This window comes from Dufourea novaeangliae, unplaced genomic scaffold, assembly GCF_001272555.1.
Source record: "Dufourea novaeangliae isolate 0120121106 unplaced genomic scaffold, ASM127255v1 scaffold335, whole genome shotgun sequence".
NCBI lineage: Eukaryota > Metazoa > Arthropoda > Insecta > Hymenoptera > Halictidae > Dufourea > Dufourea novaeangliae.
The window spans coordinates 236,070-263,978 of record NW_015374211.1 but is presented as its reverse complement, the minus strand read 5'-3'; the positions used below and the strand labels follow the sequence as shown (position 1 = coordinate 263,978).

General features: G+C 46.4%; 1 protein-coding gene and 1 long non-coding RNA gene across 2 annotated transcripts; one reads left to right on the top strand and one right to left on the bottom strand.

Annotated features, from left to right (window-relative positions):
• Positions 1–26: 26 nt before the first annotated feature.
• LOC107192323 (echinoderm microtubule-associated protein-like CG42247) lies at positions 27–21,659 on the bottom strand. Its single transcript, XM_015581542.1, has 16 exons — positions 21,523–21,659; positions 20,397–20,960; positions 19,463–19,640; positions 5,584–5,817; positions 5,165–5,281; positions 3,238–3,469; positions 2,836–3,131; positions 2,240–2,404; positions 2,027–2,122; positions 1,806–1,943; positions 1,436–1,696; positions 1,089–1,346; positions 843–1,005; positions 570–752; positions 387–482; positions 27–295 (listed from the first exon to the last, which is right to left on the bottom strand). The coding sequence occupies exons 1-16, from the start codon at positions 21,657–21,659 to the stop codon at positions 27–29; spliced, it is 3,387 nt and encodes a 1,128-aa protein (XP_015437028.1).
• LOC107192325 lies at positions 13,409–14,274 on the top strand. The gene is made up of 4 exons (XR_001516295.1): positions 13,409–13,497; positions 13,660–13,797; positions 13,877–13,961; positions 14,094–14,274. It is a non-coding gene; the product is annotated as an uncharacterized LOC107192325 (long non-coding RNA).
• Positions 21,660–27,909: the final 6,250 nt, after the last annotated feature.

Sequence of the window (27,909 nt, the reverse complement as noted above, 5' to 3'; positions counted from 1 at the left end):
CAGGTCTCGCGTGGTTACGAGACATTTTATTCGTCGACCAGTTCCCAAAGCATCAGCGCGGCGTCGGTTCCACCGACGGTGACGACATTCTGATCGTTGTAAAGAAACCTGGCGCACGCCACCAGCGAGCTGTACACTTTCTCCTCAACGTACTCCGCCTTGGCGCTGGTGCACGGGTACCTGAAAAGCCTCAGGTACCCTTCGGCGTCGCCACTGACTAGCATGTCATGGGCAGCCGATCTACTCGACGTGGTCAACACCGTCGTCAGTGGATAGTAACGGTTGTTCCACATTCCTGCGATGGAAGCACATTTACTTAACTAATTTCACAGATCCGTCGGCAGAAGAGTGTGTTCCTGTAGATTGTATACTATGCGCAGACTTACCGGACACCATGTAACCGACCATGCAATTGTGAGTGTACCATTTGACGTCTTTCATGACCAGTGGACTCTTTTCCGAGGACAAGGCCTTTACGTCCCCTGTGAATAAATATTTCACGAGTGATTGTCATCGCTTTCGTGGCGGTATACTTAGAGATTTTTACTATATAATGTTAACGATATTACAGAACACCAAGTCGTAGTCCTGCGTGACAGTCTGAAGGAACCTGCTGTCCGAGCTCCAGTCCAGCTGAACCAACGGCTGCGTTCCGCGGATCTTGTTGCTCTTCTTGTACGAGAATCCGTCTCTGGACACTCTGAAGAGATACACGCTCCCGTTCTGAGACCCCATTGCTATGATCTCGCCGGCTGTTCAACGGAAACATCATTGAGGTACTCTCGATTTGTCCAGTTGTTCGATTTAAAGTATCAACAATGCCTGTTCAATTCGCGACTCACTTGGGTTGTAGCCGATGCAGGATAAAGGTGATCCACAGACTCTGAGAGTAGCCACAGCTGTTCCAGTGTCCGCTGCCAGGACCAGAAGATGACCCTCCGAGGATCCGGCGGCAAGCGCCACACCGAATGGATGGAATGCTATGCAGATGCATTCGAAACCGACCTGGGACATTCGATAATATTTCCGATTTTTCTTTCGTACGATAAACAATATAACCGATCACTGTTAGTATAAGTGAAAATCACCTGCGTCGTCCATAAAAGTTTATGTCTCCGCCACAGAGCGATATTCTTATCGTGACCCGCGGTGGCGAACACCTCATCGTCAGGATGCACCGCGAGTCCCCATAACTGTCTACCGTGGCCAAAGACCACCTGATTGAATCTTCTCTGAAGTGATCCTTCCAAAATATTGTTCCTCGTGGTGCCCACATATATGTTACCGTCGTTTCTTCCCGGTCGCTGGGGATAGATACTACGTACACCCCCTACTGCTTCCGGGAGCTGACAAAAAAAAACGAAAACGGGTCCAATGAAACGTGTGGCTGAGAATAACATTCCACCGAATACACCACGATTGTATGTGTATATACCTTCGTGTCGGTGATACGTTTGTAATTTTGCAGAGAGTCCCATGCGGCGATTTTTCGGTCTTTCTCACCCCCCGAGAGCAATGTGCCTTCCGACAACATGACCAGGGAGCTAATGCCTTTGTTGTGCGCCTCGAACTCCATTCGAACGAAGTAAGCGCCATCGGCATCCACGGAATAGACCGTGATAAAACCGTCGCTGTCCGCTGTCACGACATCCCCGTCTTGCTCGAACTGTATGCTCGTCACGTGGGTGCGAGATGGCTTTTGAACAAAAAATCGGTATACTTTCGGTAAACGAGACACGCGTACTTTTTATTACCGATTTTTTAATGAGGAATTATGAATCTCTCTCTGTCTTTCTCTTTCTTACCGGTTTAATAATGTCCGTCCTCTCGAAGAAACCATCCTTCCGTCGATTCCAGAACGTCAAGTGTCCCCGACCGTGCGTGATCAGTAGATTATCGTCGAGGGGATGAAACGCCGCCCCGGTCAAATCTTCCTGCATGGTCTGTAAAGCAGGAAAATTTTGCGTATTTAAGATTATTCCGACAGTGCAAAGCGAAAAGACAGGTTCACGTGAAATTAACTTACCGCCACTTTGCCCAACAAATGACCCCATTGCCACTGCCACACCGAGAGTATCGCCTCCCTGCCAGCGTCGACCGCCAACACATAACTGCCCCCATTCTACGGAAAGAAGAATACACCAAACGATCAAAGGTATTCTTTTATTTGACGATTTTTTTTTTTTTTTATTGTTTAGACATCGCGTGCAAACGGACTCTACAACTCGGATACACATACCAGCTGCGAGAACGCCAACGCCGAGACGCCCATCTGGAACTCAGTCATCCCGAACACGTAAAGGGTGAGGAGGGTCTCTGTCGACCATATGCGAACGTGTGGCTGTGCTTTCCTGTGTCTCCCGGCTTTTTGCCCCGACGCGACCAGCTCCCTGCTTGGGTGAACCTGCGGTGCGACATGTTTATAACGTTAATTTCGATCGTTAATTCTCACTAGGACACGGTTGCGGGTCTGGTAGACAAGAATGGCAGAAAGACAGTGCACTGTACCAGGATGTTACACACGATGAACTCGTTCGAGGTATCGACTTTACAAAAAGTGTTCAAGGGAACATTCTCTTAAGTATATGGGATCTTAATATGAGTCTAAAAGAGCTGTGTGCGGCTCACAAGCCGTAGTTTGGCCACCGTGAGTGTATGTATACATATATAGTTAAAACTTCTGGTACAGAATTCAAAATTACGCTCTATTTTAATTTTCCGATATCGGTGACTAAAATTTTCCATAACCTTCCGCAGTTTAGTTACTAATACAACGTGGGTTAGGGTACTGACTGGTTCCCCTGTTTTTTCCTGGGTCCCTATTAAATACTGCACCTCCATGCACGTAATGTCCTCCGTGTGGCCCACGTAGTGCCGTTGTGCATTTTCCTCTCGGTCGAAGAGAACAGCCACGGCAGCGACGTAATAGAGAAGCTCGCCGCTGGGCAGAACCCAGAGATTTCGTCGTGTATCGGTGCCCCGATACCCGAAAACCCATTCGAGTTGCAACTTCTTGTCCGGCGGCGAGTTGTCCACCGGGGGCAGATGAGAGGGCGGATAAAACGAACGTCTCAGGCCACGGATCGTCACCTTCGCTGGCTCCTCCCGCAACACTTCCACTACACTGTAATCTGTGAACGTGTAACATAACAGCACGTAACGCGTTATTTCGATTTCTTAGGTGGGCCGAATCGATCGGCGTGCGATAGAGACAGATTGAATGATATAATGGAGAACCGTTTACTCGGACGACGTCAGAGTCGGGGGCGTACAAAGCCCTGGGTCTGCTCTTGCTACGGGCACGTCTCTGACGACCAATGTCCTCGACCACTGTTGGCGGGCCCCTCGATCTAGATCGTCTCGCTGGGGACGCTGTCACCGCGCCGACGATTCCTATACCGGTGCCGGTGCCCAGGTAAAATGTGTCCACGTCCGCGAACTCGTTCCTCAGCTGCGAGAAACTCCTCACCTGATGGCGATACCAACGAAAGAGAAAGTATAAAGATTACGATCTTAATTAACCCTTCCAATGGTATTTCTTTTTTTGCTGTTTAAAGTAAAATTTCTCTATATAATTAAAACTCTTATATAATAAAAGTCTTTACTTATATGTACCCATAGACGGTGATGTTTTTGCACGCTAATGTTAATCACGGAAATATTTCATATAGGTTTAAACACCTTGAATTAGAATGCACGAAAAAAGAAGTTTCTTTTAGGCTTTTTTAATCCGTGAATTTGTAATGTACTCAGGTACCAAAAGGCATTCCTTCCGATACTGCAGATGTAATCAAGAGTATGACAAATGGTACTACTCAAGAAACATACTCTGGAAGGATATGGTGTGAGGGGGGGGGGTGGGGGCACCGACGTTAAAATGAATGAACCAAGACATTTCTTCATGCGATGGGGGATCGTATCGCGTACGTCACACACACACACACACATCGTTGACGTCGGGGATACCGGGGCGTGCACGATGATGTACAGGGCAGCCAAATGCTCGACAAAAGAAAATTGCCCAATTTGAAATTCATATACGGTCGTGACCTGAAAAGATGGATCTCTGACCTTTTTCACGGGGAGGGGGCCTCCGACCCACTTGCCCAGAGAGGCTAACCCCCCCCCCCTGACACCGTACTGTATAATCGTGCAATCGGTTCTGTGACGTAAGGAATTTCAATCAACGGACGGCAGCGGCTGGGTTACGTTCACCCGCGGAAAGTAATAGGCCGAATAAGAAAAGAAGATGGACGTGTTGAATGTCCAACCTAGGTACCTATTGACGTTGATTCAATCTGCGACCATGTTGCTCTGTCCTAAACATAGTCACCCTTATTTTTCCCAAGGTCTGAATTCCTACTTACTCATCCCGTCCTAAGGTTCATGAGCATCTTTTCCCTACCACACAGCGATAGTATATAAGACCCTGTGTAATTTTATAAACCGTCAGATCTAATTCAAACTAACTCCGAAACATTTAGTTTACAATTAGACTCTTACGACACTCTATTAGTTATGTGTAAATGGAATAAACCTCATCAAGATTTTTTTAAAAATGTTGCACTCGATTCTGCGAGTCGGAATTCAACAGAGGAACACCATGCTGGCTGAAATCTACTTCTGACTAAAGCCTTATTATCTTAATCTTCTTTCGCGTGCCGAGTCTTTGTGTGTGTTGAATTTTTCGATAGAAATGTTTTCTGTTTCATTTTAAGAATTCTTCCCCCACAGGAATGGAAGGGTAGATGACGATAATCCACGACGATTCATGGGAGATTTAAGCGGCGACCCGATTCCATTTAGAGCCAAGAAGTCGACCCCGATATCGTCACGCTTCGTTTCGACGCTTCGGTTGCTCCCCCCCCCCCTCCCTCGCCGCCCGGGGGCCCATGCATATTTATGGACAAACATTATTCAAGCAGATTTTATAAGTACGACGGCCGGAGCCGATGTCCGTCGATTTGCATAAATCGCTGATAAACTTTCGAGTCGCCCACGTTTCGACTCGCTCCAACGAACAGAGTACGTTATCGATCATAATACCATCGCGACGTCACCGTCTTTTGACGAATTTCGGGACAACTGGTTCTCGTTTATAACCGCTGGGGTACTTGTACGGGGTTAGAATCACTGGTAGAACAGAATCGAAAATTCCGTTTACCTCCTGACCGGACACTGTGAACATCCTCTTGGCTCCGTTCATCTTCAGCACCTGTCCAAGGTCCTCCAATACCTCCTCGAACGGCTGTGACGTGCGGAGGGTCAGCAGGACACGGCACTATATGAATATATCGCCAGAAAATCTTACTAACTTCCTCGAAACAATTCGTGAGAATTCAAAGAAATTACTATTCCCTTATAAAGGATCCATTCATTTTCTGTAATGTCGATCGGGCACGATATTGTGTCCAAAATCATTAAGTCTGAAAGGTACCTGCCCGAAACTGTAAGCATCTTCAGGACCATGCAATGTCAATTCGGAATTGATTGTCTATCTTGAATAGGCGACCTTACTAAACGATTCATTTCACGAGGACAGAATATCGTACCTCATCGATTATACGCTCTTTCGATTAATACCTGGACAGTGTGATCGTGGTTGTTGACGATCCGTATGACACGTCCGGAGGAAGGTTTTCCACCCCCGGGGGGTGGTGCCTCGTCGGTGATGGAAGCTTTTCTGCTAAGGCTGGCCACCGCTGGCGGTCTGCTCTGCCAACCACCGACACTACCGCCGACTCCCGCTCCGCCTCTGTTCCCTCCACCGGATGGACTGGTGTACCAGGTGTTGCTCTTCTTTCCGTAGCTGGCCGGCTGTCGCGGATGAAAATACGAATACGATTTCGTTAAAACCCTTTCACTTGTGCGTTGAATTATTTTTAAGTTACAACGAGTACACAGTATATCCTCGATAAGTGTTCAAAGGCTCCTCAGCGGACTGACAAGAGGTGCCCAGGTGTAACGCTGACTTTTTATGGAGGTTTAGCACAGTGATAGAGCATGGAATTCTGAAGTCAATGATTCACCAGTGCCTTCAAACACTCATCAAAGATTTACTGTATTCGACGAAAACCGAGAATAAATGCATTTGCGGGAAAATTGAAATGAATCCATAAAAACTTGTCATCCTTCATGACGAGTATATACTCGACACAAACATCGAAAGTGTTAAGCGCTACACCAGAACACCTTTCTTTCCAGGATAAAATCGTAAAGAATCGACTGGGACAAAATTGTAGAGGGGAGTCAAATGGTTGGAGGAAATGTTAAGGACCTGCAACATATCGGCCGGCAGCGATATGACCTCGAACGAATCGCTCATCAACACGACGAAGCTGTCGCAGCAGCCCTCCCGTGACACGGGGCCGCCGCAGGATGATTCTGGCTCGGAGTCGCTGAATGAATCGTCCCCCTTCTCGCAACCGGCGGCAAAGTCCGGCTCCAGGTCCGAGCGGGACGAGGAACTTGCCGACTCAATGGTGAACCCGAATCACTGTAGGCCCCTCACGCGAAACGATTACTGTTCCCCCGACCCACACGCAATATAAACGGGCGGGCGGGTGCGCGCGCGCGTGCACACCTCGACGCAATCACAGGATCTCTCACATTTTCCTGTGTCACTTGTTCCAAACGGTGTCTAATATCACTCTCGATGATCCTTCGAATCGATCAAGGACCAACTTTTGAAATATATATATACATATATATATATATATATTCAAATCTTAATTCCAGTATTCTTGCAGGTGACTCCCTTCGAACTGGAAGACAAGAATTACGCTTCTGTGCGGATGGTTTTGTGGTAAAAACGATAAAGTAGGTATTTGTTGGAAAAAAAAAAAAATGTAACCGTCGCAGTTGCCGTTCGAACACCACTTGGATACTGATCGCAGAAGGTAACCCTATCAGAGAGAACGTAGATTCGCGGGCGAAACGTTTGTCCCGGCCAGAGGGCTGTGGGGCCACTAGGTGCAACCCCGACTGTGCTCGATGGACAACTGGAGGCGGGGTGTGCCATTGGGCTGGAGTCTCAGAGACCCCCCAAGGGGCTGCAACATCCCCTACCCTCCGCTACCCCGCTTTCGTGGTGTATGTGTGTGTGAGAAAGAGCTATCGTGTGTCAAGGACACAAATACACCTAACCCCACCGTGGCCAGGTCTTGGCTACTATCTGCACAAAAGGATACTCAGCCGAAATTTGAAAATTTCACCGTCACAACTTTTCCCGTCCCACTGCGCCGCCTGTGGGGTCAGTTCTACGGTTTTATCTATTCGCGTGCGGTAAACAGGCGTTTCATTAGGCGGCTGGTATCGTACCACCGTCCAACACACTCCCCCTTTTTTCACGGTGACCTTACCACGAGAACGAGATTTCGTTAATGAGACTCTACATCCCACGACTCTTTGACGTTTCGGGTTAAATTTAGTTCAAATGACAGGGTTCTACTGGGATATTTTACTATTTTCAGACTTGACCCCTGCGTGGGATATTTGTAAATATTCAAGAGGGTTACACGATTCGTCCGACCGAAAACTTTTGGGGGTAGTTCTAAAATCGTCCCTTGGTTGATTGTTACTTAGGGCGTTGGTAAATTTCGCGGTCCACTTTGACTAGCATGAGATCTTATGTATATCGGTTCTAATGAATCATGTTTTTCTTCGATTATTTTCGTGTACAGTAAATCCTCCACGAGTGTTCGAAGGCTAAATATTTGATAAACTAATGGTCACTGGGCTGAGTTTTATTAAATATGTCAGTGTTACACCTGAGGACCTCTCCTTGTTTGTGTGCCGAGGAGACATCGAACACTCGTCGAGGAATTACTGTAGTTACGTGGGTTGCTTTGCCGAATTTTCTCGTCGAGATTGATCGGACACGAGTGCACGGGGTTGGTGTGTACTTTTAACGGGTGTTTCAGTGTCGTTAGGGAGAAATCGTGACGGACAGGTGGAAATCTTTGATAAACGGTGGGGGCCGACAGACACCACCCTGGCATAATGTAGGGTCTCGTTAAGGGGTGTTCCGGTTAAGCGTTCCTTTCGAATCAAGGATGTTCCACGCCCATATTTTGTTGGGTGTAGCAGTAAAAATCTGATCTCTTCGCGGAAAGTGGCATCGCGTCGGACCAATTACCCTAATTGGTTAAATAGGGATCGATATTCAAAGCGAGTCGGTAAAGGGGGAGGGCGAAAGAGTTAACGAGGCTAATGGTCTAATAAAGGGACTCACGGCCACGAGACACGCACGTTCACCAAAAGCAATGCGCTTCGATACTTTCGATCCCGTCCCCAATTGATCAATGGTTACAGAATTTTCTATAAAATCTCTATAACTTTAGAAAGTAAGTAGATTCTTACATAATAATAATATTAATAAATAAAAGTGGCTAAATTACTTACTATTCTTTCATTTAAATAATCATAATTATTCGCACACGCCCCTTTTATTTTTTTTCTCCGATAACGAACCGATTTTTTCAGGCGTGATTTTTTAACGAGAATCGATTCTTTCATTGAAAAATGGTCAGACTCGACCAATAACCGGATTCGTCGTCGTGCAGTCGCAAAGCTATGCCAGCTTTGATGGGATTGGTATGATAATGGAAGCATAGATTAACACAGGGTGAAGGTCGGACCACCCACCCCTCTCGCAACTCTTCCGGCAGCCTATCCTTTTGTGACGCAAGCTTAACCCTTGGGTGAGGTCGTCGTTGTTTTCTTCACACTGGAACCATACCAATTAATCGCGTATCGACTCTTTCGTCGACGAAATCTCTACGTATAGATTCCAGTTTCACATTCATCGATTATTTCCAATCATTAAAAGGAAATGAATCATCGAGTCTAGAACACTTCTTAAATTAGCATATCTATTCAATCACTGCATACTCAACAGAGAAACGATGATTACAATACTGACCCCGTATTTCCACATTGTTTCTCATTTTTCAAGACTTGTATTTCTCGTCCTCGTTCTTCCAACAGATATCCGCGAGTTAGTGGAAACCGTGACGAACGTGTCACCGAAAATAAACTAAATGGCCATTTCCTAGACCATCTACGCTGCAGAAAACAAAGGGCTTGGCAAGACCTAATAGGTACTCATGACAATATACATAATCTGACGTGACCATGCTGTTACAGGACTCTTAATGGACTTGAGGCACGACCGTTGGAAAACGGAACGTCTTAACCCGTGGAAAAAAGAAAAGATGCAGTGGGTGATGAAATTATTTATGAACATTTCGAAGTACCACTCATTTGAATTTTGGTCAAGAACAAAATTGAAAATACACTAATAATGGCACCTTCTTCGTTACAAACTTAAAAAATATATATTTATTAGAAAGGATCTTATTAGAATCTTATTAAAGAGATCTTAGAAAAGATCTTATTTAGAAAGGATATTGTTAAACCACTAAAAGATACTCGAGTTTGTATTCAAGATTCGGTATATAAAATTAATTTTACTGTATACATAAATATATATGTATATTATACTTTTCTTTTAATGTATAGCTCCGTTCCTCTTTCGCGAACGAAACGACGCGATAACGTTCGAATACCTTCGGTTCCCAGTTATTGTCTCCACGGGTGCAACTATCCGGGAAGGACTTTCGCCTCCGTTTTGCGTTCCACAGGAAAAGGGGGTTGCGCGCGAATGTTACTTCGACAAACGGAATTGTTCCCTGAGTCATCCGATGAGGCGCATGCTTTCCTGAAGAAAATTAACACTTTGCTGGCGGGGAAAAAAAAATGTTAATATCGAGTAACAGCCGAGTATGCTGCGACATTGTTTCAATTACGATTTAGAAGTTAACGATCAGCGAAATATGTTCTTTCTCCTCTGCACGACAATTTCTAATTTTTTGTCGCTTCTGTTTTATCAATTCTAGTATCTACATTTTATTTCAATGTACCTGAAATCTTTAAATCTCTCTCGCCAATTTCTCGTTTTCCAGCCGTACAATTTCAATTTCAGCAAAGCCGCGAGTCGAGAGAGTTCTCTGTCCGTATCAGTGATCTACGACAGCTTCTATAAAAAATATTATCGCGATCGCTTATTAACAAGTTCCTGATGTAATTCCTGAGCACCGACGGCCGCAGATCAAATCGACGATTTTTGTCATAATCATGGCATGGGGGGAGGAAGGGTGGGCTTATATATGTACCAAAATTAAGGGGTTCGGGGGGAGTAGTTCACGGATAATTGCGTGCCGTTGTTCACTAAACCCGGTAGCGGTCTACAAACCTCATAGATTTCGCTCAGATATTGTGTACCATAAAAAAAAACGAGCGACAATTAACCTGAGAATACTGTTGCGGCTATCAGATGTAGCCCCCTTAAACTGTGTTGAACCATTAGGTCGAGTTATTTATAACTTGCCCCCGTGATTGACGAAAAGTTACTTTCTTGAAAAAAAAATTAACGAATGAATACATCCATCAACCTCTACTTCAAACTTGACTGTTTCGTTTCAGAAAAAATACTATTCTTGGGACTAGCAACAAGATCGCCATGAGGTGCAGCCACTACGCGTGTGTCAAATGGAGACAAAAAGTTTAAGCCCGTTCTCAACGCGATAATCGTACAAGGTTTCAACGCTAAAATGTATAAAATCTCTTTTCGCAGCATGATACAACCACATCCTCTTTCTGTTCTGATAAAATTACTTCCACCTTCAGCGGACGTCGCTGAACGTGGAAATGCTTCCAACGTAGAAACGACTCGTGAAAATGCTTCCAATGGCCGAGATACGAAAAGAAAAAAAAAAGGAACAAAAGAAACGGACGACGGAAGACACCGAGACTCCATTCACAGAGTTCAGAACCGTTCGTATCGTAATTCACGTGGACAGCCCACGTAAATTACGATCCGCAGTCGCGCGTACGCGCGCTGGCCAATGGATATCCTCGATGTGCAAGGCCAAGGTCACGGTGCAACAATCTTCCGGCCGCCGATGGTATGCGACGCGCGGATCGAATTGGATAGGTGAAACGAAAGTACCAGCCCGCTGGTGTGGGCACGCCCTCCCACGGGCCTGGGGTTCACCATGGGTGCTACAACCCTTAACCTTTTACCACGCATTTACGCGGTCGTGCACCCCTCTCGTTGGTTCTTCCCCTTTGGCAATGTTATTCAGGGGTCACAAACGGACCCAAACTGTTCCCATTTGGAATTGCTTCGAATCGTACCGAAAATTATTCGTTTCCAACGAACGAGAATGTCTCTAACTTGGCCCTTTATATAATTATTACCAAAATTGCACTCAGTGGGTGTATGTAGATTTTACACGTTCCATTGGAAAATGAAGTTAATCTTTCTTTTTTTTGGGGCGTCTCGAGCTGCACTTAACTATGCATCATCGATCAACAGCGCGACCTCCAGTTGCCGTTGTTTCCTCGTGGCCTGATCGTAGGCAAAATAGAGCGAACAGTGAACAGCCCTGGAAGGAGTTATTATTTTTTTTAATATATGGAGAGGGACACCTGTGATATTAATTATGTAAGAATTTATTCTCTCGGATCTGGTCAAGAGTAACGAAAACGGTACTTTCTGGCGGACACTAGAAATGCGCTACGACGAAGATAAGAATTCCTTTGAATGAATGGGAGAGCTCTAATCCACGAAGTAAGGGTGAATATACTTGTTGACCGCCGAAAGGTCGCGTCGCTGTACTTTAACCCTTAACCTTTGACGTGACGGGTCGTCGACCATGAATTATCATTTGTAGCAGTACGCGATTCGATTGTACTCTCGACTAATTGTCGGTCATTAATCGTTTTAACCGCGAAACGAGAGCTAATTGAACTTTTAGGTCGTTGCGTTTTTTGTTATACCCTTAAAACAGATCTGAGCACGAATCGAGACAGGATAGATGAACCAGACATCGAGAAACAAACCGAAATTCGTCTAACGACGGGGCGAGAACAGACTCTCAGTGAAATGTAATTGAAGTTATGATAGAAAAGGGGAAGGGGGAAGTAATCGGTACAATTTCTACATGCTATTCGGTGCACGCTCGCGGCACGGTAATTGGTCGGTGGATATACGCCGATAAGCTGTTTGCACTGGGATCGCTAAGGGTTAATTCGACCAAACTGAAGATTAACACGAAACACTTTTTTCTTTCCCCTCCCCCCTCCCCTGTTATCCGGCGATCTATTCCCTAAGTCGTCCACGTGAGCCTGATTTCTCATTGTAATATAAGAATTATTTGAGAAACTTGCTATGGAAGTTATTGTACCTTACCGCCGTCGACGAACCTCGAAATACATGTACGCAGTCTGTGAGAGAATTTCAATTGGTACGAGTTCTAGAAGATTCGTACACTGGAGTATACTGGTTTCGATAACGATACTGTGAGCTACAACGGCCCATAAACAGAAGTCTCTTTTGTAGATATATCCGGCTCAGCTAGAATCCTCGACGCTTCCGACATTTACCAGAATTGGCCTGAAAGGGAAACTAAATCAGAAGGACATTTCAAACAAGATACCAGTCTCGTAGAATTACATACTTCGTTGACCACTAGACCTAACCTTCCAGGTAAAATCCTCCCGCATCCACTAACCTTAAACATTGTAAATACCTTCCATCAATGTATACCATTATGTCGTTCCAGGATTAACAGCACAGGGGAATATGTCTTCGATGTACAAGTAAATATGGCCAATCTCAATGGATCCACAATTCAAAATCAAGTTGTCTCTCAACAGAACACGATCGGGCCACTCCACTTGTGAATCTGCCCCCTCACTCATCACGCACGTCAACACACAGAGGTTATCCAACATGGCCGTCGCACGGGTACCGGTTACCCAACTCCAAACAGATTGTATTTCATTTCTCGAAACAGTGCCGGCAGGCAGCCGTGGCGCGCGGCATGTTCTGCTGCTTATGCATGCAAGGATTTGAAATCGTAATTGACATATATTACACACAGGGGGTGCGTGACGGGCGAGCGTGCCGTCGCGAAAAGGGGGGTTGTAACGGTAAGGGGTGGTCGTCCTGCGAACCGTTCTGCGACAAGCGTGCCGCGGGGGGATAAAATGCAATGAGTACCATACACAGTGGACGGGATGCCGCAGTGATTTACATATCGTCGATCGTCACCACCACCACACGTCATCCAGTTACCGTGGGCTGCTGGATCGGCCTCCCTCTCTTTCTCTTTCTCCCTCTTGTGGTACGCACCGAAAACATGATCGTAGTTCTAATTTTTCGCGAAACGATCGACCTGCCCCCAAATATTCGTTTCGTTTCGAATGCCCCCCGATCAGCTATTCATATTCATCGAGACGCAACAATAAACGAACCGAGCCCGCAGACTTTGTCGCGAATGGGAAACACAGATTCGCTTGTTTTGTGATAACTGTTACAGAAAACAGGTGAATAGACGATTTATCGTTTCTAGGTTTTAATTCTGCGAGAGATTTTGGCGGGAAACCTGGTGCTGCGGAAGGTAGGACAGTCAGGACATTGCTGTTGAGGTTAGGATCGCGTGGAGTGTCTTGATAAGTATTGACGTGCATTCTCTGTTTGAATTATGGTTCCCCGTGTTTCTGTGCACCTTTATCGAACTAGGACTTAATGCTCCGTTGGGACATAAGTAGCCAAAAGATTCGTTAACGTCTGGATACATATTTTTGTAGAACACAACGTACAGCACCGCAAAAATGTGATTTCCTTTCCGTAAGAACCTACCGCCAGTATCTTCAGTGATTAAGTAACAATATAACGAGCTGCGTGACGATTACGTATCAGGCCCGGGGGAATTGTGAAACGCACCAGTAAGTGCATTTAAGCGACGTGAACCGATAGATTTAATCTAACTAGCGGTTCCAATAACCCGTTATTTATATTCATTAGTCAGGGGAAACACTTGAGGCGGACAAATTGCTTATCGACGCAAGCCGCGCCCGCGATTCAGACCACGTGTATGCTCCAGCGACAGGTAATTCACTTTAAAATGTTATCGGCCCGGACATTTATTTCCGAGACCGTTACACACTCTCCACCCTCCTACCCCCCGCGCTACATATCTCGCCCCGCGTCCCAAATTTCACCATGTTCTTATCGCTTTCAGGCCAACGAAAACAACGTTGCATGCCCGGTCCCGCGCAGAGATTAATTGCAGCACCGAACGACCGACTGAGAGGACGAAAAATATTCGCGCCGATAAACGATAATCCCCTTATGCTCGTAAATTTCTTCGATATACCCTGACACACGACTCGAGCTCTCTGTTCCACAGACGGGGGACGGAAGAGACGTAATAATGTCAACCGTTAGTCGACATTATTACGTCGATCCCAACAGCGATATACACCGTGTTATCGAATAATTTTCCAGGGCCATTCGATCTGATTCGCTAGGACCAACGTTTTCACGATCGAGTGGCCCTTGCCGTGCTTTCTCCCTTATTAATTATGAATATAATATACATATATACGGTAAATATAGGTTGATGGAAATACTTGGCGGCGCATCAACTCGGTATCAAGCGGGAGGTACGTATTTAAAATATATGGCGAACGTAACGTGTTCGCGTTGTCATGGAGCAACACGAATATTTTAAGCTGTACATATTCGTTTTTGTTTCAATAGGCTGCTCTCCACCGAAATGTCATGACGCATGTAGGCCAGAGGCTACGTGCGCCACCCAACGGGTTCTGTGTGTCTCTTGTCCGTTCGTGACGAGTCCGACGGCGGGTAGCTGGCCGACACGAATTTACAACGGTTATTTTCTTTCGAGAACGGTCTCGAGAAGCGTGTTATCCTTTATGAATTTACGTGTGCCACGAGGCGGTGGGGGTGAAAACGAATGACCCTCGACGAACGCGCTCGCCACCACACCCCGCCCGTCTCGACCGTTCTGGAAGAAAAGGAGGACTCGTTATCGCGGACAAGAGAGCCCAGTCGCGCGCGATATGAAAATGAAGAACGAGCATGTAACGTGCGTGACGGATCGTCCCGAGGCTTCGAAATGTGCCACGCCGATTAGAAAAGAAACAATCACGGCGATTATTCACGTATAAGGGGCGAGGGACGGGGACCCGAAGGATAACGATTTACTAGCCTGGCCCCCTTGCGTACGCCCGTTTATACATCACGGTCGAGTAATTAGTCATCGGCGACACAATCACGCGAGAGAGGGAGAGAGAGAGAACACGAGAAAAAGATTTTCTTTTTAACGAGCCTCGTGCCCACTGACACACAGTCGCGTGGACGACAGATTGCGTTGTAATTAACTGTGACGCGATCCTGAAGAGAGTAATACACTATTTTGTAAATATTGCGATGTCATTTTTTTTCAACGGATATTAACGAACGAACCAACAAATTTCAGAGTCAGCAAGAACGTATTCTATGGTAACCAATTTCAACGGTAATAGCGCACAGAGAACAGGGGAGCGTGGCCAACCAATCAAACTCCTGGAGACATCGACGCCCGATACACCCTCGTGTCACTGTCACGTGACCAGTCAGACGTTCGTAATCTTGACGGAAACATTAACATTCAAGCTAAAGTAATCACGTTTTTTAGACGCTTCGATTTCGATAATATTTGAAATTCATTCAATCGAGTTGATTCATTAAGGTGTACTAACAATAACACCGATCGAGAAGAAACCGGTAAAGAAATGAATGATGTGTCGTTTCGATTATACAGAACGAAACGGTCAGATTCTCGTCCAATGATCCAATATGGCGCAGAGTCAGGTGTGATAATTGAATGTTACCCGCTGCGATTACTGTTCCACACCCTCATGGGGTGGAGGGAAGCGTCACTAGAGGGCGATAACGCGGGTGAAAAATTAATGTCGCGGAGGAGCGGAAGTGACGAGAAACCGGTGGCAAGATATAGCACCGATCAGAGGCGACTGCCAGTTGACGCAATCAATTATGCTTACGGCCGTCTCTCGCGAACGGCGTTACCGCTGCGGTCGGAAGTAACAGTTTATTACTGCCGCAAACTCCCGGCCCCGCAAGCGTGTACGTAATACACGTCCGCGAGACCGACGTTTATCGAGTATCTTCGATTTGAGGCTATTGATTCGAACAGGGCGCCGAGCGACCACGTTTACGACTTCACTTAACAACGAAACAACCGTGCAATAACGTGTGGCCACCGGATATTTCACGCTTTTGGTAATGCTCTGAGAAAAAGACACATACTAGCGATTCAGTGGATAATATTTACTTGCAGGAAACTGGATAGCGGGTAACTGTACGATACCGAATCAAAGTTTCAAACAGGCCCCCCCTCTGCACGGATTTCATCGAATCACGGAAACGCAGTAGTAGAAACGTGTGGTTTGTGAATCGTCCGTGGGGGAGAACTTTGTGTTTATTGATCCCTTGCGGGGCTGACCAACGGTCAATGAGATACGGTCTCTCCCTAGCTGGCCGCCCTACGGGCCGAGAAGCCCTGCATCGGTCTCCTTAACGGAAGTACGAACCAACCCGCTTACCCCCTCGACACTGCTCTGTGATTCATGCCTTCTCGGAGAGGCTCGGCGACGTAGCAAATCGCTGAGAAAAGCTTCGTATCGACACAAAGAACACCCAGGGACGAGACAGGAACTCGATACCTTAAATTTTAGGGCCTAAAAGATGCTGCTTCCGTTTCCTATAATGAGAAATAGGGTACATTCTCATGGATTTGATGCGTCATAGAAAGTGCGTCGTTCTCGAAAACGCTCCTCCGTTTATATACTTCCAGGTCGTTTTTAATTGCAAATTCAACGGAAGGGGAAACGTTGGGGAGTGCAAATTAACCCTACAACCCACTTTCTGCCCTTATTAATTCGGTTCCGTGGCGCGAGATCTGGATAAGTTTTTTTTTTCACCACGAGGAAAATTCAGGTCGCGACGACGCGGGAGGGGTGTCGAGACGCGAGAGTCTTTTTTTCTCTTTTTTTTTAATGACGTTATTATCGCGATCGGGAGAGTTCGACGACAAAAGGGCGAAAATATGGAGATGAGCGGAACGCACGGGACGATATAATGAGACGTCGAGGGCAGGACGCAGGATCGAAACCGTATGGGTAGGTGGCGAGGAAGAGGATCGAAGAGCAGAGGGGAAAAGGAGGGATCGTTGGTGCGCAATCGCGGCCAACCCTTTTCTCACCCCCCTTTCCCTGCACCAGTACACTTTGCTCCCCTCTTTTCCACCAAGTGAAACACGCTCCTGTCCTCCCCACCATGTCAGGCGGGCAGGATTCACGCGCGGGACCCTCGATCCTCGCTTGCCCACGTGGCGCTGGTAAACAACCCCTGGAATTACTTAACCCTTTTAACACCCTAACCCGATTTATCGGCTTCTCCCTTCGTCGAGGGGGCTGGAGAGGGAAGCATGAATTATTCTCATATAAAATAAGATATCGTGACAAGTGAAATATTGCAGTTAAACGACATTTATATTGTTAAACTTTGTAGAATGAGTTGTCGCGACAAAAACATCTGCACCAAATGGTCCGTGGTATAATTGTTTTGTCTTTAGATGGTTCAAATTCCTATTCAATTCCGGGTGTAAAACCTTAAGGGACAATTAAGAAGCATTATAAGGTGATCATAGTTTTTCTCTCTTTTAATTACAGGGTAACATGTGTGGAACGGTCAACAAGTATGAATCATAGAAGCACTGGATATCGATTACGTTCACCAGGAATATGGGTCAAGGCTAAGATTCTAAGAGGGTTTCTTCACTGGGAATATATACATATACATATATGGGTCAGGGATCCACAAGCCCGGTTCCCTGGCGGATCCTAATCCAACGATCGGCATGCAAAGTCCATAAGAACCGATAGGATCGTGCATATAAGCTTCGGGCCACTTTGCCGGATTAAAGGGTTGACCCGGGCACGAGACCACCGGCCGATCGAAATAACGGATTGTGTGTACAAGGCGAGGCGCAGAGAGCCAGAAACTATGGACGATACATGGTGTATGTAGGTGGGTACATACGTGTGCATAACGGGGCCGGCGCACCTTAAAACCCTAGAAATCAGGTTGGGGCGTGGGCCATCCTTAATGTCGAATTACGTAAGAACTAGGTGAAAACGATCCTTCCTATCGAGGTGGGGGGGCTTCATAAAAATAATGAACATCCTTGACTCGCGCGCAAAAGAGAGGAACGCGGGGTTGAAAGGGTCGAGCGTTAATTGGACCGTTCTCTGGGAGCCAAGCCTCGAGGATTGCTTGGGATATACTATCTACGAGTTCTGATTCAAGATTTTATACCCTTCAGTATCGAGGTGAGTTAAAGAAGAATTCGATAAGACTTCGATTGTCCCATATCCAAGTTATACCGATTCAGATGATTTGTTTTTAGGCACGGGATTACTCGAGAACGCCGAAGATCGCAGTCGCATCGCAAAACCACAAGGTACGAGAGTTCAAGAGAAACTATAATTGGCTATCGACTCCGTCCACTTTCGTCCGATTACACGCACGTTTCCCGATCATCGAGAATGATCCCGCGAGTCGTCGTTTCATCGTCTACTTATCGTGTACACCGTTCTAACGGTAGCCAATAAGGCTCAGCCGTTGCGTGCGTCCCGCTTAGATGGCCTGATCTGGGCCAGATACACAAAGATTGTCGGACGGCAATATACGCAGCTTTCTTATAAATCGGCCGTATCGCGACCCTCTTAAACTCGACATCGATGTGGTGTACCCCGGTGGTATGCGTGTCACGGGAATGTCCATACGCGGTTTGTAGAAGTCGCCGTTTACGTCTGGTCGAGCCTCACCACCCCCCTCTTCTGTCATGAATATTAAGCATCAGTACTACCACCCCTTTGTGCGATTTAATTATACCGAACGATACAGAAAACTGAGCAGAAAGGAGTATTTACTTTTCGCCCTACGACAAAGTCCTTGCACGCGTTTGAATTATCGCCCTCTAAATGAGATCGGTTCCTTCTCGTTCGGTCGGGGGGGTTGTTACCTGAGATTCGATCTACAAACATACACACACACACACACACACACATATACACACGCGATACTGTGTCTTGAGGGGACCTTATTTCTTCTTCGTGCAATGTATCAGATCGAACGACCCACTTTTCCCGCCGCTACGATTAAGACACCTCCCTCCCCGTTCTTATTTCCCAGTCAATTTTCTCAGGAGGGTTGCATAATGCGATTGAAAATCTATACTTTTCCCCTGGTTGCTGGCAAACGACTCGTTTTAAGTTCTGCGTGAAATGTAAGAAATTCTTCATGAACTATATATATTATACATCGTCCCCGTAAGGAATGTTGTTCGTCTCGTTTTTCTAAACGCAGTGAAACGAGCAGGCGTTCTTCAACGAAAGGGACCCATAAACAACGGTCACAGAGTAGGTAAAGATTGTGATCTGCACATGTAAAATTAGCTTCAAGGCCCCAGTATTACTTACACGATATGATAACCGTGTTACGCAAACAAAGGGGACTCACCTTAAATGTTTTGTAGCTGGACACAACGTAAGAAGCACCGTCCTCAAGTTCGTCGAGGGTGAGCTTCCGGTCCCCGTCCATGGAGAAGATGTGTCGCGCCCCTCTTGGCAGATCCATTCGAAGCGACAGCCTGTCCAGTAGGGCCTCCAGAGAACCAATGTCCCGGCCCGGCTTGAACCTAGAAATTCGTAAACTCATTAGAATATCGCCATCTTTCAGGAATCGAATCAGGACAAATCAGGACTAGACCGGAAACACGTTTCTTGCCCGAGCATCGTTCGACGAAACGGAAACGGGTCTCCATCGTGAACCGATACCTTCTCTAACACGTCGAACCACACCGAAGATCGTACATATACATATGTATAACCCAGTATGTCTCTTACGCGGTAGCAAAGGAGAGGATCTCATTCATAGCCCGAAATCAAGGACACGGGGAGGGGAGAGGGTGGAGAGACGCCACCTGCGCCCTGACAAGGTACTAGGGCCGTTGTGTTGTACGGAAAGGTGAAGAGACACGTTAAGCGACCCATAGACGAGATACGATTTGTCGTACGACCGCTCTTACAACCTAGATCGATTCAATCGTCTGAACGATAGTTCCAACCTCCGATGCTATGTAGGGGAAGATTACTGAATTTGGACTATCGCTTAGGTCGGACCATTATTGTTACCTGTCATGCGTGAGCAATTTGTGCCGTATGGTAGTAGTGATTGCACAAATTGACTTAGTACATACGCAACACATATTGTCTATCCGTACGGCGCAAATTGCTTACTCTTGTGAAACTTACAGTAGCGGTCCAACCCAGACGATGGTCCAAATTCAGCACCTTCCCCTTTGACAATTCGTGTATTGTCTATGGGAGCCTTTACACCAAGAGAAACAACGGGGGTTGGGGGGCGGGGGGCGGAGAGGTCCGAGAACGCTCACCTGAACTCGATCCCGGGAAAATATGGGTCGCCATTCTTGTAGAAAGTGACACGTCTGGCCCTCCAGTAGCCGAGGTTGTTGTATCTCGCGGACGCCGGCTCGTGTCGGCTCTTAGGCCTGTGCTCCGGCTGCTCCGGAGGCGGCATGCGGGGACTGGAGGGTCTGCTCTGCCTCCAGAAGCCGGCCATGCCGCCTCCACCCCCACCCTCGTTCGCGAGAAGACCACCGCCGCCGCCACCGACCGCCTCCTGCGCCGCTCCACCCTCCACTTCCACTCCATCCTCCTCGTCCTCCACCTCCTCGTCGTCGTCGTCCTCCTCCTCCTCCTCGGCCTCCTCCTCCTCCTCCTCCTGTTCCTCGTCGCTACGAGCGCCTCCACCAGGCATCGTCATCGACGTCGTGGTGCTCGTCGTGGTATTATTCACCGCCCTGGTCGACGCCGCGACGCCGCTAGGTGTAGCTACTGTTGTCGCCGCGACGATAGATTCTTTTGGAGAGCTTCCGTTTTGTGGCGCCTGCTGTTCCCCTTTGTTCATTACTGGGGGGGGGGGGGGGGGGAGGTTGCTTCCGCTTGACACAGGTTCAAGGAAAAGCGGGATCGCATGTACAAAACGGGTGAATCATGAAAACAGAATTCTCTATGAAGTATATGTGTATGTTAATAAGTCTTATAAGTATCTACCGAAATCTAAAGGCTACTATCTCTACTTCCACCGAAATAATGTTATCGGACTCAGGGATCCAAAGCCCAAATTTAGTTTCATAAATTCCAGATTATGCCTTGCGCAGGGAGTGGCAAAGGGGACGAAGGAGTCACGTAAGGAGCCTAGATCATAAACGGACCCCCATGCCACGAGCTTAAATTTCTCCCTCCCCCAGGATCTAGGCATCGAGAGTAGGAACGATATAATGTACTCGGATATATCAAGCAAATTAAACGAAACTTGAACCATCATTTCTAAAAAGGATCAGGGACAGAAGGTAATTATCACGCGCCCTCGGGGCTTTTAGAACATCTGGTAATCAGGGTTGGTTGATCTGGTTTACTCCGTACACAGTGTTTCTATAACCGATGATCGCGATCTCTCGCTACTACGGGGGGCTAATTAGCTCTGGCTCACCTGGCTCCGAGGTAGTGGTCGCAACCGCTCCACCACCTTCAGCCCCGCCCGCCACGCTTCCGTCGCCCGCTACCTCCTCCTCGTACTGCCCCAGCCTGGAGCCGGCACGCGAACACGAGGACTGATTTTCAGCAGCGATCATCGGCGCAAGGCCGCCGCCTTTCACTACCTCGTCCCCTCTGACCGTACCCCGTCGGACGATCCCCTCGATGTCCTGCGATCCGAGAGACGATCCTGGAAAAGGAACAGCACAGGGGGAAGGATTAGTAGCGCCTGTCGTGCATCGAAGTCACCGAAATGCGGGTTTCTTTTGCACGGTGACGGACGAGATAAATTGCACCTGCCTCCCCCCTCCCAATGGCATCGTAGATTCTATTTATCACGAAATATATGTACCGGTAATCATAAAAGGGGCCTTAAGCTGCGTTTACACTATATAACATAACAAGTTCTGTAGCCAAGTTATAAAACTTGTTAAAAGAACAGAAAGGAAAATGTTATATTACATTTTTCGTGTTATATAGCAACTTACATGATATCCGTCAAGTGTGACGCCATTATTAATAATAGGAACTGTTATACAAGCTTGTTACGGACTTATCCAAAAGATATAATTCTGTAACAAGTTATGAAAAACATGTTGTTTAACAAAGCTATATAACAATTTGTTACATAACACTCTTTTGTTATATAGTGTAGACGCAGCTAAAGTGAATTTAAATATTCTGCAAAAATGCTTTCGTAATATTGTAACGTAAATCGATGTAACACCGTATAAGTGATACGTTCTGTTTTTTTTTTTCGTTTTTTGACTTGGACCACTTTTATAATCACAGACACGAACGTTCCCCCGTGAGTCACGATTTAAACAATTTTCGCGTACATTGCGATATAGTTCTGCACCGATATCCAATTAATTAATTTCCGATTAAACGTAATCTCGCCCAGGAAGATGTTGCCCCTGCGTACCTCGATGGTGGACTGATCGTAGAAGAAGCTTCCGTCGTCCTCGAGGGCCTCGCGTTCTTTCCCCCGTGAAATCGCCTGTCAAAATTTGATGGATTGCCCGGAATTTTTCCGCCTCGGAAGATTCAAGGTTTCGCCGTTTTTTGCACGTGTACCAGTCGTAATATGCGCAACGGTGGACGATACAAAAAAAACAGGGAGAAGGCCCACCTACACGCCGTGTCCCACGTGTCGCGTGATTGCCGGGTATTCCCGATCGATCGGTTGGTCTCTGCCACACGCTTACGATGCACTTTTATTTTATAGCTGCAGTTCACTGCAGATCAATCGATGGGCTTCCTTCATCTTGTCGGACCATTGAAAGAGACAGAGCCCTGGATTTTTTCCAAGAATTACACAACACGTATCGCGCGTTTGTACTTTCCTTAGGTGAGTACTGGAAGCGTTTACCATATAATTCACAATGTATATATTACCGAAGTAATTGTAGGAAAAAAAGCCTCTTCCCGTTTACTCGACAAAACGATTTCGACACAGTGTCGAACGGTTCGTTACGAAGTGTCGTCACTCGATTCGAGGAGGCCGAGGTCACGAATACTTGCTGAACTCTACAGCCAATGGTTTGAAACTCCACTTCTTCGGTTAATTACGAGTATTCAACCGTAATACCTCTTTAAGTCGACAGTATTATTAATAAATCATCCGATGTTCGTAGGAGTCACTTGCTGCGAGGAGATCCATGATGCAAGACTTCCAAGGTCCCTTGGTTCATCGTTCTTCCAAGGCAGTTTCTTCGGACTTCGATACACCGTACAGTTGTAGTGTCATTTCTTATATTCAAGTTTTACACGTTCACTCGAAACGGAAATATCGTCGTCGCACTTAAAAATGATGTTCTCATTCGTTTCGAGGAATTGCACGAAGACCACGGCGGTGATCGTTGAACCGTATTCGACAAGACAACGGAACGGTTAGAGCAGGAAGGGTAACGCGACGGTAGATCGTCCAGTGACACCGAGGGTTCATTCGGGACGCGAGATAACACCGCCCGGTATACATATTCATGCGTCCTTCGACGATGGCGTCCCGACGTCGAGTGTGTCGGTTCGGAGGGACAGCAACCAACCACGCTACCACAGGCGCCGTCGTCGTCGTCGTGGTCGTCGTCGTGGTCGCCGACGTGGTCGTCGTAGTAGCTGTTTCTCCTGCCCGGCGACGTTTGCCGGCATCGACGCCCCGTGTCAGTGAACCGAGAACGCCGCCGGCGAAACGAGCCACCGAACTTGTTGCACCCGGCCGGGGGCACCCTGCGCGCAAGCCTCGTCTTCCGCCTCGAATCGCCAATCGCGTCTTTCGATCTCAATTGTACGTTAAACATCTACCGTCGTACATGAAAATGTTGATGTTTTTTCTTTATGTTTTTTCTACATAGATTAGATTTCACACGACGGGGCACAAGGGTCGTCCGGTGTACAAAAATTAGAGGCTTCTTTGTTCACAAAATGACAATATTACAAAGGGATCATTCGACGGTGCCATCTGACCACTGAACAGGCGGAATACTTTTATATATGCAGAACGTTCGGCCACAGTGGTGTCAAGAATGTACACTTCATGGACTGATTCTACGTGTCGGCATTTACATTAACGACGTCTGAAAAATACACATTTGCATCGTAGCCAAAAAAGTGATGTGTAACACCTTGGACTGTCCTCTTGCGACACATGATGATTCTTGTCGCACCTGAATGGTCATCACCTACCCTTCGTTTAATAGTTACTCACTCGTTGAATGAGGTATAAGTTTTACGACGCAATGGGTAGAAACGAGGAAGAAAAATCTATAATAAAACGGATTCTAAATGATGCAACACGACCGTTTGTCTAAGGACTTTAAGCGACCGCTTCAATTGCAATTTTCTTTTTTTTACAGGGCAAGGGAGTAGCGACAGCGGCGGGCGTTACCGTTTATCGCCTGTTTTATTCGACCTTCGCGACCGGCTTTTCTATCTAGTATTCATATCGTGCATTCTGCAATTCTTAAGCTTCCATGCAGCTAATCATCCTAGCTCCCCTCTCGAGATAAGGAGTTTCTTGCTCGAAGAAATTCAACCGCGGCGACCGAACGTTGTGTAAAAGAACAGAACAAAGAACTGGAACACGAATGGCTTGAAACATACAACGAAAAAATTATGGTACTGCCGCTGTACAAACGAATTATACACATAATTACACGTGTGTTCTATTTTTGAAATTTCGACCGCAACCACCTGAACATTCGCTTACATTCAGAACAGGTACCGTTTCCTATTTTTTCTCTTTCTTCTTTTTTTACGGTTACGGGTATTAATTATCGGGAGATCAATTGTCACGTGTTGTAAGTCCCGAGGAGAATCAGAATTGACGTGTGTTTCACGGCTGGAAAGCGTTTCAGACCGGGCTTATAATTGACCGGCGTCGGCGTCGTGGCGTTTTAAATTTATGAACAGACTTCGCCTCGCCCTATGCAAATGCGCCACGCTTGTACACTCGAAATGTTTAAATACGAAACGCTTCGCAGAAATGGCAATTTTCTGCACGCAAAATTATTCCCCCCTCTTTTTTACCTGTAGAAACTTTTCTGGCCGCTTTTTTTTTCTTCTTCGCCGCGACGCTCTGGAATCCACTGCTTGAAATCATAGTTAATCAATTGTTCGACATTACAACCAATTCGTGTTCTCCAAAAATTTCATCGTTCGCATAGTTCGATTGTTGAGTCTCTTCGTGGAACCTTGTGTGGATTATCAATGAAACCGTGTATATTTTTTTCATTCGTTTTTAGAACCACGAACAAAGGGGGATCGAGCTGAATGGATTAGAAAATGCTGAAGAAACCGAATACCTGGGTATCTAGACTCGGAACAACACCAAGGGAAAGTTTAGGATTCAGTGTTCGCCAAATCCTGCTGATTCACGCTTACCGTGATATACGAGCCGCTCGTGGGCCGCTCGATTACTTAAGTGGTCGAGGAACGAATCTGGTCAGCCGGCTGCCACGGCGAGAAACACGCACGCTAACCCTACCGAAGTTATCGACTGTTTGCCCCCCCTGTGCCGAGGAAATATTATATAAAGATGACCAAACGTGAATATATATGTAATAGAAATCACAAACGTAATCCTGTCCTCCGCGAAAAAAAAGAAAGAATCGTTCCTAAATAATTGAATTTTTCAGTTACTCATCAACTACAGGGCACGTTAAAATATACCGGCGATACTTTTCCGGAGAGGATGGAAATTTCAAGGAGAATACACGTTGGATACACTCTTGCGCAGGCACTGGAGCCGAAGCTATGACGGTAAAATTTAGAATGGAGAAGGCTCTCGGTACACTGCCACTTCCGAGAAAGTGCATCCTCACGAGCAAACTCGGCTTCCGCTAGGGAAAATAATGACGTAATACAAGGGCCTCCTACCACTTGGTACATTTATTTCAAGTACTAAAATAAAGGTTAAATCGAATATTAATTTGATATAAATTTCAGTAATTCCCGGTACCAAATAGTAGGAAGTTCTTCTCCTACTCCACTCTTTCTCCTAACGGAAGGCGAGTTTGCTCGTGGGGTTACTTTTCTGCAACTCCGGCCGTGGCAATGTATCAAGGATTCACTGTTTTTGAACCTTCTACACGCCATTTGGCGGCCCTCTGTTACTTTGAATTAACGAACAGCGAAGTTTCTACGCGAATGTAATTCTTCCCAAACGGAAGAAAAAGCCAACACGTAAATCAACGTTGTCGCGCTCGGAATCACCGTGAACCGAGCGCGAAGTGACCAAGGAGGTCAACGTGTTCCTTGTCACGGAAGCACCGATACCTGAGTTAAAGGGACGGCGGAGCAATCAAGGGAATAAAGGGGAGGGGGGCGAACTTTCTTCCTCGTGTTGGCGGGAGAGAGAACCAGGCACGAACGTGTGGGGCCGGTCATTTCTGACAGACTCCACGTGATACCGTGGACTTTCCCCCCTTCGCGAGAAAACGCGGCGGTGGCAAACACCACCCCCAACGACTATCGACTTTGCAATAAAAGCTGGAAGGGGCCGTTGCCCGAAAGCCCGTTCTTGAACGCTCTTTTTCTTTTACAGCTTGAGAAAGCGTCGTGGCCCAGGGGTGAAGATAAAAAGTCCCGATGAGATCCGATATTTCCCCCTTCGTACACCGCCTAGCCATGTCACGAAGCTGTACTTGAAATTTTTTAGCTTAATCGACGCTCAATATTGGGCGAACACGTTACCGTGCTCTCCACTATACGTATTTTTGTTACCGATCCTCGTTTTCCGTTCAACGATATCTATTTCTTTTAGGGCTCCTGTATATACGTAGAACCATTTACCTTTGTTGAAGGGTCCTGTAACAACTCAGAAAAGGTACTATCAAAGGGGCGAGCCCCATTTACCACTGGTCTACCGACTACACTATTACTAACAATGCAGTACTGAATTACCCAATTATTCCAATGGGTAAAAATCATGAATTTGACATTTTAGCCTAGAAGTATGTATACTGATATTTCACTGGAATCATCGTGTGTCCCTAGAAGAACATCATACTGGTGGTTCTGGATGTTTATCATATTTATGCAAATACTCGTGTTTCTGGGAGATCGTATTATGAAGGGCTAAGATTGCTTTGCTATCACGATCCCATTATGGGGGAGGGGGGAAAGCAAGCACCTCTGCCTCTATAATTATCATTGCCTGGTTATCACTGAACATTACAACGATCCATAAGAGCAGGTTATCAGCTGTGATCTGAGCCTAGCCGTCGCTTTATCATCGGATATCAAAGACCTTGCACGTCGCCACGACAGAGCGTAGAAGCAACGATACCGAATGCATTTTGTTGTACGATACCGCGATAAGCTTGTATACGTGGCAAAGGAATATTTTTCACCGTGTATCGAGGAAACATCATGTACATCATAAGAATTATCAGAATACTTTCAAAGATCGCTACCGTAAAGTTTATAAGTCTCAATGATATTTGCTGCTTGGTTTTTTCGCCCCAAACGAGATTTTTCCGTGCAGTCAACCATGAAGAAACAAAAAAAGAAAAGAAAATAACACCAAATTAAGCGCGATAACGAATACATTGTAAACGCTATTTCTTAAACGATTCATTAGGGTGCAATCCTTCTTCATAAAACATCCTTATCGTCTCGTCAAGTGTTATAAGTCAAAATTTATGGGACGTGTATCGTGAAAAGCAACGTCGGCTAAAATAATTGTTACAGATACGCTTATGAAACTACTTTTGTTTAAATTTCTTTTGTCCATTTCAGGTCCGAAGGACACACAACCCTCCTGAGATCTTCGGTGCCGTGCGTGCCCAGGATTTCGTGTCGTGGTCAAAACGTTGAAGTTGCGCGACACCGCCGATAAAAGGTGCC